General features: G+C 49.2%; 1 protein-coding gene across 2 annotated transcripts; it reads right to left on the bottom strand.

Moving 5' to 3' along the window:
• Positions 1–1,578: 1,578 nt before the first annotated feature.
• FKBP4 (FKBP prolyl isomerase 4) lies at positions 1,579–10,148 on the bottom strand. 2 transcript variants are annotated; one of them, XM_019661031.1, is made up of 10 exons: positions 9,829–10,148; positions 7,610–7,754; positions 7,032–7,174; positions 6,040–6,160; positions 5,689–5,845; positions 4,936–5,026; positions 4,751–4,834; positions 4,302–4,487; positions 3,529–3,768; positions 1,579–2,381 (listed from the first exon to the last, which is right to left on the bottom strand). In XM_019661031.1, exons 1-10 carry the CDS (start codon positions 9,931–9,933, stop codon positions 2,277–2,279), a joined length of 1,377 nt encoding a protein of 458 aa, XP_019516576.1. In that variant the 5' UTR covers positions 9,934–10,148; the 3' UTR covers positions 1,579–2,276. The 2 variants fall into 2 exon arrangements, with proteins under 2 accessions (XP_019516576.1, XP_019516577.1); XM_019661032.1 differs by having other exon boundaries at positions 2,286–2,381; positions 3,500–3,768.
• Positions 10,149–12,694: the final 2,546 nt, after the last annotated feature.

The following is a 12,694-nucleotide window of genomic DNA, read 5'->3' as shown; positions in this document are numbered from 1 at the left end:
TGACCCAGAGCAGAGTGGCGTGTGCGGTGGGTTTATTTTTAACCTAAGAGACTTCTGGCCATCCTCATGAGACAGTTATAATGTCACATAAACCAAGGCTGGTCCAGCTACAGGGTTCTACATAAGTGTTTTGTTTTAAATTCTCCAATTCCTACAGAAGCATTCAGAGCTGAAAGGAAACTTTGGAGCCCTTTTTGTCCATCTCCCTCCTATTTTTGTAGATGAGAGGCTCAACTGGCCAAGGTCATGTGAATCTCATGGCAGTTTGAATTTGTTCGAGATCTCATACTCCAGCGGTTCTCAACCTTCCTAATGCCGCAACCCCTTAATACAGTTCCTCATATTGTGGTTGCTAGTTATGAATTGTAATGTAAACATCTTTTTGTTTTCCCATGGTCTTAGGCGACTCCTGTGAAAGGGGCATTCGACTCCCAAAGGGGTCGCGAACCACAGGTTGAGAACTGCTACTCTAGGCAGACCTAGCCAGTAACTTCTGAGTCTTGGTTTCCTCGTGTGTAAAATGTGGTGGTACCTCCTTTGTAGGATGGTTGCAAAGATTAAGGTTAACCTGCATGAAGCTCTTCATTTAGTGCCGTTTTTACATTGTTTAATGGGGGTTAGCTCTAATCATTGGCTGCCTGGCCACATCTGTCTAATCTTGAAATACCAAAAAGACCCAGATACAACCCCCAGGCACAGGACTATGATGTGAACCCAGTGAGAGAGCAAGCGATGACCCTGGGAGACTAGACACCCGTATTTTCTATCTGGTTCCAGCACCAGCCATGTTGTGTAGAACTTGGCGAAACTTTTCCACATGGAAGTTAATCTTCCATAGTAAACATATGGAGACAACTCTTCTGGAAGGAACTGTGCAGGCATATGGGTAGGCAGACTAGCTCTGTCATGCAGGAAGGACTGAACAGCCTACACAGGAGAGAGATAAGGACGTAGATGTAGGCGCTGGCCTGTAGCCAAGACCTGACGGTTCACCGTGACCGCCTTGTGTCCTGTGGCTTCTCCCAAGGCCTCATGCCATAGGAGCCAAGGGTCAAAGCAGTTAGAAAACAGTGTAAGTTTTTTCCTGTTAGGGCCAAGAAGGAAGCTGAAAAGCGGGCCTGAGTGCCGGTGTTCCCAGGCTTGAGGACTGTTCTTCCCTCTAAAAGGGTTTGACAGGAGGTGTTAGTGACGTCAGGGATTTTACCACGTTAAGGAACCAAGGAAGCCTGTGCTTTCTATGGGATCAGTTAGGTGGAAACAGACAAATCTACCCTCAACACATACACAAATGGCCCCAATATTTTAGATGTTTATATTTTCCTCTTCCTAAGTGTTAGAGAAGAAAACGTTACTAAAAATTGCCAGGCTGCTGAGGGGAGGGAGGGCTGGCGAGGCCTCAGCACAGGCCCTGGTGACAGCCCGTGCCGTGCTCAGGAGGCCCTGCAGGGTAGTGCTGCTCCCTGTGCTTTAATTTCAAGCAGGACTGGGGACAATGTGGGTGACTCCCTTCATTTTGCACCCATAGTGTAGCCACCCATGCCCACCCTCTGAGGCCAAAACAAAAAGGGTTGCCTGACAGCAGGTTTTGTTTCCACTTTATTGCTCAAGTGCAGAACTTGAGATGAACCTGGACCATCAACAATGTGCAGAGAAGAGGCTGAGGGGGGTGGGGACACACCTGGCTGAGAAGGGAAACTGATTGGAGGGGAAATACTGGAAGCGGGTACAGGGGGTGGTCACCACGACACCAGAAGACATCATCAGTCATACTGTCTGGGGTGAGGAAAGGAACAGAGACCAGGAATGGGCACAACAGTGGTTTTCCCCATGCCCCTAGCACCCACACGGAGGCCACATGTTTGGAAATGGACAGGGAGGAGGAAGGGAGGAAAACTGCTACCCAGGAGGTCTCCCTTTCCACCCTGGTTTCACATCTGACCCCACATCCCTACCATTCACCCCCCATCTACCATTTGAAAAATGGACATAGCAAACAGAGGAAGCAAAAATAAATTAACGTTCTGATGAGTGTGTGTGTGGATGGACATTCGTTCACATGTAATGGGGGAAGAGAAGAGGGGGTGACAACACCTAAAATGATCCCCCACCTCAATCCCCCAGCCTACTCCTTTCCCCCTTCCCCCAAAGCCACTATCCAACCAGATAGAAAAATAAAGGTCTAATTCACTCAAAATTCTTCAGTTTTTACAAAACAAACAGGGTGGAATAGAGCAGGAGCAGGGAAGGCAGGCAGCCGCAGGAGGGCTGGGGAGAGGCTATGCTTCTGTCTCCACCTGAGGCTGGCTCCCTGCCACATCCTTCTTCTCGTCCTTCATCTCTGTGTCAGCATGACCGTCTCCTGAGGCTATTGCTGCCTTGACCTGTGAGAAGGAAGAGGGTGAATTCCAAATCTCATTTGGCCCAGTACCTCTGATGAGAAAAGGTGACTTTTACTCTATGTCCCCACTCCTATCTGCCTGCACTCAATTGATCTGGTGACACATCTATGTCCACCTAACATACCGCCACCATATATAGTTTGTACCCACAAACACTCGTCCCCCAAGTAAAAAAACAAAACATACACATTAACTTCTAACAGAATTACAGACACAGAAATTCCCTCCCTAGATATGTCCTAGAAATACACCTACACATGTACAAAACTATAAATTTACAAGATAATTTATTGCAGTCTGAAAAAAAAGTACATAAATGCAATTTAAAAAAATTACATGTTGCAGTATTTAGATATCCCAGGTCAACTAAATAGTATTAAATTAATTTCACCTGTTTCTTTTTACTTTACTAGAAAATTTAAAATTATATATGTGGTTTGCATGATATTTGTACTGGACAATGCTAGTTTAGAACACTGAGAGATTAGAAATAGTGGACTGGCTAAATAAGACATGATGTAGCTATACAATGGAATACTACATAAGCATAAGAAAGAATGCGAAAGCTCCTTTAGATGCTGATGGAGATTAAGCTTCCAGGTATGATATGAAGAAAGCATCGTATAGAAAATAATAGGTAGAGCACATTGTTTTATTAGGAAAAAGGGGAAAACATGAATGCATCCGCTTCTGCATATATTGAATATACTGGAATGATACAAGAACTGGTATCAGTCGTTTTTGGGTGAGACTTTTCACTGTATATCCTTTTAAACACTTTGAATTTAAATATGTAAATGTTTGCCTATTTAAAAATAGATGTTTAAAACCTATGTTTTTAAAAGACACACAGGACACGTGATGGGATGCACGATTCTGACACCTAGGGCTTCCAAGTGGCTTTCCAGCCCTCGCCACAGAGGAGGGCCGGCCCCGACGGCAGGAGTTTTTACTCAGGGAACATACATGTTACTGCTCCGGGGACGAGGGCAACTTCTGGTTTCTAGGATGGGCACAGATAACCACAGGCACAAACAGCCCACACCAACTGGTTGAGCACAGGGATGAAGTAATGGGATGGACAGAAAAGGAGACATTACCTCGTCCCTGTGCCTGTCTTGGTCCTCACCTTGCACTCCTCCTCAGCCAGCCTCTCAAACATATTGGCGTAGAGTTTCTTCTCTCTTGCGAGCTGCTTGCGGATCCGCTGTTGGCAGACAGCCAGCTGGGCCTTGGCAGCTTTGTTGCTGGGATAGAGCTGCAGGACCTTCTGGAAGTCAGCCCGTGCCAAGTCAAAGTCGTTCACTGCCAGGTGGGCCTCTCCCCGGCGGAAAAGGCCTTTCTCATTGTTGCTGTCCAGTTCCAGGGCCTAATAATGAGGGAGGAAGCAAGAGGGAGACCTCAGCTCCGGCAACTTATCTGGCCAAGACTGGGTTCCAAAGGTATCCCTCTGCAGGATGTGGGGGGACGGAAACTGCTGGCTCTACCCCAGGAAGAATGAGTCCTGGGGCATTAAAGAGAAAAGACCAAGGTCTAGGAAGGAATCTCATTTATCCAAGAGGCAGACAGGGAAGACGGGTCTTTAGATGGAAGAGAAGGACCGGTGACAACGTTTCCATTCTCTTTAGAATAAAGGAGGTATGTAAGAGGAAAAGGCTAAGACCAAGTGGGGAGAAAGCACTTAAGTGGTTCTTCCCATCCAGTGTCTCCTTCTACTTCTGGGTCAGCTACCTTCTACCACAGAAGCCAAACCCCTGCCTCTGGGCCCTTAATCTCAGAGCTCCCAACAGTCCATCCTGCTATCCCTACCCTAGTCCCTGAGGAGTTTCAGACATGCTGGCAGCTCACTCCCAACCTCGTCTGTGGAACACTGCTCCCTTGCCTTCTTGAAAGGGGCCTCACCTTATTACAGCTTTCAATGGCAGCTGAGAAGGCCTGTAGTTTCAGATGACACATGGCCAGGTTGAGGTGGGAGGCCAGCCGAAGGGCCTGTGCCTTCTGAGTGTCCTCATCAGAGAAGCTTGACTCGTATTCCAGCCAGGACACAATCTTTTTGTATTGCAGTGAAGCTTGCTTGTACTTGCCTTCCTAGAATGGGAAGGAGGGCTCAGGCACACAGCACAGGCTCAGTGGCACCAGGCTATCATATCCTGCAGACACCAGTGACCCATGAGCTTAAGAGAGTCCTGCCCACCCCCTGCGCACCATGCTCCCAGGCAAGACCAGCTGGCTCAGATACACTAGGTGAAGACTGCAGAGGCCACTTGTCCACTCCCTCACAGAAAACGTCCTCAGTCATCAGGGGGAAAGATAGGCCCAAAGTGTCCTCAGGGCCATGGCCACTGGCTCACCTTGAAGTACACAGTGCCCCGCTCTTTCACTATGGTGCTCTGTTCCAGCTTCTCCTCTGCATTCATCTCCCAAGACTCCTTGGCCTGCCATCCCCCAAGGGAAAAACACGGTTGTCAGCTACCCCAGTCACCCGCAGGGTGGGACCTGATGACCTCACAATAGGGAAGACCTTGAGCAAATTCACCTTCTCAAAATTCTTCAGGTGGACTTCATATTTCAGCTCAGCATTTGGTGGGATGTGGAACTTTTCCTTCCCGACACTGCCAAAAGCATAGCTGTGGGGGCAAAAAAACTCTAGGTCATCTCAGCAGCACTTAACCTGCTCCACACTGAAAAGGCTTCCTGTCTATTTCCTGGAAAGTACCTCCCCATCTCTTGAGACTTGGTTCAAATGTTTCCTGTTTGGCAAAATCTTCCCTGACCTCTTCACACAATTAGTTGGTCTCTTAGCATCTTATATATCCTTCTAATAACTCATACTACAAACTGGCATGATTACTAATTTAAATGGCATCTCTCTGAAAAATGAGTCACTAGATGGCAGGAACAATGTCTCTGAATACCTAGGAATTTTCAGCATTGTGTCTGGCACACAGTAGGTGTGTTTCAACGAATGTCATTGATGAGTGGATGAGTTAATGGGAGATGAAAATCTTGAGGTCTTAGAGGAGGGAGTCTGTAGCAGCTATGACTGAAAAGATTAGGCTCTGAGACGAAGAAACGTGGACAGTTGTGGCCAAGCTCCTAAGTACAACGAAGAGATCATAATGGCAAGTATGTCTGGTGTGCTCAACAGCAGTGAACTCCAGTAGGATGTGGGGTAGTGAACATATGCAGGGGGAAGCACACATGTGGCCAGTTATACGACTCACTGTGGACATGTAGCTCTCTCTGACTTGAGTCCACGCACCTGATCTACGGAGTGCCCACTCCTCACCTGGGCTTGAGGTATACAATGGAATGTTCTCCTTTTTCCATGCGCTGAATAGCTTTCTCCAGCCCACACGGCAGATCCAGATTCTCTCCCTCGTTAATCTCAAAGTGGAGCTCTCGCTGGTCAAACAACTGGTCCTTGTAGTACCCTTCCAGTGCAACTGCCATGCAAGAGAGGCAACGTACCGGAAATGTGAGTGGGCAGGCAGCTGAAGGATGCCATCAGCCTCCCTCTGTCACCTCACTGCTTCTTGCCCCCAAGACGCCCTTAGACCTGGGAGGGTATGGTCTGGTCCAAAGTCACCCAAAAACTAAGAATTAGAATCCAAACTGAAACCTCTGGCTACTGTCTCACCCTCCACAATTGCACCATCGTTGGGTCTGGCATAGCCTTCACCCCGAGTCCGTATTCTCCGGATGATTCCACCATCTTCTTCTTCTGTCAGGTCTTCTCCCTTGAACTCAAACAACTCCACCTGTGGGACAAGACATAGGTGACACAACTCCTTTCAGCACTAACTCATCAACAGTGAGATACAACTTCTCTCTCATTCAGAAGAGTCCCTAGTAACTGCCAGACAATGTCTGACCACAAGGGCAGCCACACTAGGAGTGGACAAAGTGGCACTTTTACTAGGTTCTCGGGTTCTGCCCTAGTCTCAACTTTGGTGGAGGTGGGCAGGCCACATGAATTTCAGTTAACCACAGGGGACTAATCTATTTATTACTTGCTTCACATAATAAGGACATGTTCTGGACAGTCCTAATTCAGTTACGTAGCCCAGTCTGACAGGCATTAGAAACAACCGACATCTTTCAGTAGTCTCCTGAACATTCTCCAAGTATCACTGGTGATTAGGGCTCAACCATCTTTAGACTGAACAACGCCAAATTCTACCTCCTCAGTAAAGACTTTCCTCACCCCCTTGACCTACGGGAGAGGCATCTCTCCTCTCCTCTGATCTCTAGCACCAATATTCTATACTGTCATTTATGACCACACAGATATTCTGAACTCCTGACTTCTTTAAGATAAAATTATACCCCGTCTCTTCTGGGCACTGCTCTTGAAATAAACACGTCTCAACCCTTTATCCTGCTTTGAGTCTGACGAGCGGTTTGTGGCCACCTCTTCCCACCTGAAACCTCCACCATCACTCATGTTCTGGCAGCAGCAAGCTATGTGCACAGCAGAGCCAACTGCCCTCTCCATTTCTCTTTTCCCCTAAGGCCAGGCACTCAGCCTTGGCTACATTGTCTCCGAGAGGCAGGAAGGACTGGAAGGCGGCCAGCGCCGGAGCCGAGCTAAGGCTGGCTCTTTGTCTTGCTCTCTGTGGCTGCACTCACCTCAAACACAAGTGTGGCATTGGGAGGGATCTTTGGAGGGCTGCCCGCCAAACCGTAGGCATATTCTGGTTTGCAGGTGATGTGGCACACTTCTCCCACTTTCATGGTTGCTACAGCAATGTCCCAAGCCTTGATGACCTCCCCTGTAGGTACAGAAAGCAAACAGGTCCTCCTTGGTAGGGATCTGACTCTGGGTTCAGTGGCCCCAGAGTACTATGCCTGACGGGAAGCTGGACACTCTTTAGAAATGGGACCAGGAAGGTAGGAAACCTGGTTGCAGTAAGTGCTGTCAGGTCTCAGACCTCTTAAAAAAAAACAAAAAACCAAACCACTCTACTCTGGAACAAAGGAGTTCAAGAAACAAGACAATCTACTCCTATAGAGGAAGTAAGGTATTTAGACGTGATCAAGTAAAAGAGAGAAATCAATACAGTTACAGGACAAAGAAATAACAGGGGGAAAAATATTAACAGACTCTAATAAACCATTCCTCCTTAAGCTTCTGAAAATATGGTTTCTGCTTGTGACAGCTTATAATCTCCTCAAAGCCCATCTACCAAGCCACTAGCCACGCCTACCTTTTCCCAAGTCAAAGCAGAATTTGTCCTTGCGGTCCAGACTGGAGTCAAACTTGGTGCCATCTAACAGCCAGCCAGTGTAATGAACTAAGACTCGGTCCCCAATCATGGGTATCTCCGTGCCCGTGCCCTCTCGTTTGATGACCTGGAAAGGGGAGAAGGTGAGTACCCAGGGATGGGGACAGAAAGAGGCACAAAACTGCCTGCATGCCTCTGACAGGTACATAGAGGGACTCTGCTGCCTCCTTGTAAGTAGATTCAAGGGACCAATCCTCAAATGATTCTGAGCTTGGCTAGAAGCCAATTGACTTCGCAGTCTTTCTTGAGGTGCGACATGACTTGCTTTGAAAAACTGGAGTCAAAAGACCCGAGTTCAAGTTTTTGCTGTATGATCTTGGATAAGTCATTCAAACTCTCTAAACCTCATTAGTAGGTAGTGATGGTAATTCCTATCAGAGTTGTTGGAAGATTAAATCGGTAAAATTTATTATTAGCTGCAAAGGGAGAAGTATTTATGCTGTTTCCTCATTCTTCCTGAATGCCAGTGGTCATCAGATCAAGATCTGGTTTGGAGATAAGAGGAGGAGTATGAGTAATGAAGAGTGGAAAAGAGGCAAAGGAATACAGCAGATTACAGATGAGCACAGGGGCTCTCAATCAGACCCTAAACTCTCACTTGGGACGTGAGCATTCTGGACTGGTGAGTGAGTTAAGTTCTAGGAGTTCATAAGCCTCTGCTTCTCTTCCTTAGCATTTATAAAAGGTAAACTCCATGTGCAACCTGGTAGGTGTGACATTGCCCTCTACAGGAAAGTTTCCATGATAGAATGGACAGGGGTCTGAGAAGTAGAAAAGTTAAGGTAAAAGCGTAGAGGGTGAAAGGGGAAATAACCCTTCCTGGAATAATAACCTTGTAGAAATCACCTGACACTGCAGAGAGAAGGGGAAGCCACAGTGCCATTGGGAGAACAGCTTGAAATTTCAAGATCTGGGGCAAAGCATTTCTGGACCAGGTAAACGTTCCCTGAGTTTGTTCAGGTCACACACACGTACGTGGAGTTGAGCAGTGGGCATGAGATCCCGGCAGAGATGTCAGTCTTCATCCTGGACTCCACAGAATCTGCTCTGAACTAGTTGGCTGTCTGACCCAGGTCAAGCTGCCCTGCTCCCTGAGTCCCAGACCCCTCCCCCCCTTCACTCCTCTGGCTATTTGCAGTCAGGCGGTTACACAGTAGCAGGCTCCCAAGCAAAGCACCTTCTTTGGGCCCTGTACCCGACACCCCAAGCCCCAAATCAGGAAGGAGGGGGCGCCGAGGTGGGAGGGGGAACTACAGGTCCCGGCATGCACCGCTCCCTGGTTTTCCCGGGGCTGGGGGAAGGGGGATAGCATGGTTGAGCGAGTGACCTAGCTGAGTCCCAGCCTTTAGAAAGGGTGTAAATGAGAGGGCGGAGGTCGCCAGAACCTTCCTCGCGGCCAGGCCCGGGCGCCAAAGTTGCACGCAGACCTCTGGGCCAGGAAATTACTCTTGAGACCCACTTCAGGTCCTAGCTAATATTTAACTGCCAGGGATAGGCGAGCTCTCGCACCACCTTGGACGAAGGCGGCCCAGGACCTTCCCCGCTGCGGCTGGCAGGGAGGGAGCTGGCAGCTTGGCTTGGGCCGCGGGGTCGGAGAGAAGTGGGGGGGCGGGGGCGGTGTCGGAGCAGGCCCGGCCCCGGGGGCACGCTGCCGGAGGCCCCCTAGCTGCAGCTCGCGTGCACCGCCGCGCCCCTTCCCTCCCCTATCCCCCCCACCCCCCGCTCGCCGCCTCCTCGCTGCACAGCGCACGCCGGAGTTGGCGTTGCAGTCCCGGCCCCTTGCCCGGGCCCAGGCGCCGAAGGGCTGAGGGTGCCGCAGGGCTGGGAGCCTGAGCCCAGACCACAGGCTTTCAAGGGGGCCGGAAAAATGGCCAAGGGGAGGCTCGCGCACCTAGGCCACCCCTTTCCGAGCGTGCGGCTGGCCTCTCGCTCCCAAACGCAGCCTGGTCCAGGAAGGCCGTATAACTGCCCGCCCGCTGCACGACCACTCAACGACTGGCCGGGAGGCTGCGAAGGCAGCGGTCCCCACCCTGTCCCCCGGCCGGGGGCTTCCAGGCTCGGCGGGAGAGCGGCTGCGACTGACACTCGGGGCTCGGCCGCCCCCAGCAGGCCCTGAGCTCCCCGGGCACCCTCGCTCTTACCTTCAGTACGCCTTCATCCTGCTTGGGGCTGATGTCCACTCCCTCCAGGGGCAGCGGCGCCGACTGCGCCCCGCTCTCGGCCGCCTTCATCTCCTCCGCGGTCATCGCCGCTCGGTGCGCCGTTTACTCCGGGAGCTGGGCACGAGCCAAGCCCTCTCGGCCGCCGGCCTGTCTGCACGGGGGTGCGGGCGCCGACCGCACGGCCGCCGACCTGCGAACGGGGCCAAGGCTCGATCGAGCTCCTCTGCCTCCCGGCGCGCTCGCGGCCCGCAGCGGAGTCCGGCGCGGGAGCCGGAGTAGGTGGGTACTGAGCAGCCGGGGGAGCGATTGGTCCCACCCCGCCGCGGAGGGAGGGGCTGGGAGGAGCCGGAGCGGGAACGAGGGACGGAGGGGTGGAGGTGGAGAAGTTTCTAGAGACGGCGGCGGCTAATCCGGTTCGGGCTCTAGTGCTAAGGGCGCTTATATGAAATTTTCTATATCTGGTTCATTCCTTCTGCTGGCCGCCTGGCTCCTCTCCCCCCAGGGCTGGGACCCTCGGACTCTGGGGACCGCCTCTCCCGCCCCGTGTTCTTCCAGGCCCTCCCTAGCCCGTTTCCCGGTCTAACCGGATTCTTCCAGATCCTTCTCGGTGCCCCTACATCTCTCCAGTACCTAGCCTGCCAACCCAGACCCGCCCTATACATTGCAGCCCGCGGCGTGTTTTGTTCAGAGCTGCGTAGCCGGATGTGAGTGGCAGCGCGTGGGTCTCCCCGGACCGATACGCGCATTTTTATAAAAGCAGATCGTAAACACAGACGGCATGGCCTCCCCGTGTTCACTCCGCGTGTACGCTTTCTCCGAATTAGGGAGAAAAAGGGGAAGGGAATTCTCAGGGCGGGACCGGGGGACAGTGAGTGAGTGGCGGTTAACCAAATGCACAGACTTCGGCGAAAGCACCCTTGATTTCCCCAGAGCCGGGAAGATGTGCCGCCTTCAGCTCTTTAAAATGCTACGAGCAGCCGATTGGCAAGAAAAGACTCGCTGCGCTGAGGATTCTTAAATGGGACACGTATTAAAGGGACCTTCCCCGACAATAATAAAACTGCCGTTTCGGTTAATATTTAAAAAATGGATTCAACTCATGAAAAAATTCATTACATTTTACTAAAGGCCCATGGAAAGGTATATTTTCTTCTTAATATTTGGTTCCCAAATGTTTATCGACTGCCTGTGGAGTGCGCGGAGTATCTGGGCGGTGGATCAAAGCAACAAACACCTTTTTACCCAAAGAATAGCCTTTGGATAAAAAGAACCATGTAAAGAGGGTCTTGATTTTGCTCAGCACTTAACCCCCAGGTTAGCATAGTGCCTGGTGAATGGTATGAAATAATTATTGACTACATGAATTTGTATTCCAATAATTAATAATAATTATAACAATACAATTTTTGGAGCCCTCGCTATGGGCCTGGCACTGTGTTCTTGTACGCAAAATGTCCCATTTAGGTAGGTAATTAAGAGAATATTCAGATGAAATTTCAATACCATAACATAATTTTATAATTTATCGCACTCCTTTCTACTTCACTGGAAGATGCTGAAGAAATAAAACCGTTCCCTCCAGCAATTTACAGCAAATGAGTTTAGCCACAACTAAGACATTTCTCGTTAGATGACAGGATACCCTCAAAGGATATCGGGGATTGACTCTCTAGGGGTTAATTCTATTTCTTTTCTACACTTTCCTTAGTAGGGTAAGAAGTCACAGTGCCAAGGCATTCCAGAACTCCAGGAATCAGGGATGGAGGGAAAGGTGCTGGGTTTGGCAGTTATCTTGCTGTTGGTTTATTTATGCACCTGCTTTCAGCATGTGCTAGTTTCTTTTGATTCTAAGGCTATTGGGTATTATCTGGCAGAACAAATTGGGATAGAAAAAATTCACCTTTAGGTTAGTGATTTTCTGCATCTTTTTCCTTATTGGAAGCAAACAGGATAGATCTATAATATGTCTTTTAATTCCTGCCAGCACTCACTAATTGAGCACTTAAGATGTGCCTGCCATTGCATAAACACATAATTGAATAACAGTAGAAAGAGCATATGAGTTGGAGGAAGCAAAGAGTTGGGTTGCCCACATGTTTGATTTGGGGCAGGTTCTGGGGATAGTGACATCTGTCAATGAGGATGGTGATGGTTAAAGACAAAGGAATGTATGTCAGGAATCTAGCACAATGCCCACCTTCAAGTGGGTGGTTAATAAATTATGGTCATCATTCTAATGTGATAAGTGCGATGGTGGAGATGGGGACAAAGTGCTAAGAATAGAGTTCTGTAAGAGAAGGGAAAGATAGGGTGGAAGGGAAAGGGGAAGGACAAGAGGGAAAGGTTTCCACCGAGAAAGTTCTTTCCCCATTCAGTGAGTGAGTAGGTGAGGGGGCTGGGAGGTGAAAGGAGAGACAGTGGGCATTGGATTCTTGGATCTCAGAGCCGGACCTTATTGTTTCTAGAATTTTTTTCTGGTTATTTACATTATATTCTGATTGTAAAACTTACACATATTCAATGTAGAAAGTGCACAGATGTTTTGTTCTTTCCCTCCTCTTTCTTACCCCTTCCCCAATCCTAATAGTAATTTAAAGAAGTATTCTCATCAAAGATATTTAACAGTGTAATTGTTTTCACTGATGTCATTCAGTCATTCGAAATCTTTCTGAAATTTTCCCTTTTTGCTAGAGAAAGACAACTCACTTTTATTGTTTTTTTTTTTAATCATTTACCTTACTCTGCAGATGATCATGCTTGGTTAGAAGTTTTTTTGTTTGTTTTTTAAAGATTTTTATTGGGGAATTGGGGGGATGGGAACAGCCTTGGGGAATTGGGGGAAGGG

This window comes from Hipposideros armiger, unplaced genomic scaffold, assembly GCF_001890085.2.
Source record: "Hipposideros armiger isolate ML-2016 unplaced genomic scaffold, ASM189008v1 scaffold_332, whole genome shotgun sequence".
NCBI classification, from domain to species: Eukaryota; Metazoa; Chordata; class Mammalia; order Chiroptera; family Hipposideridae; genus Hipposideros; species Hipposideros armiger.
The sequence above is the reverse complement of the archived record's forward strand: the minus strand, read 5'-3'. Positions and strand labels throughout refer to the sequence as shown.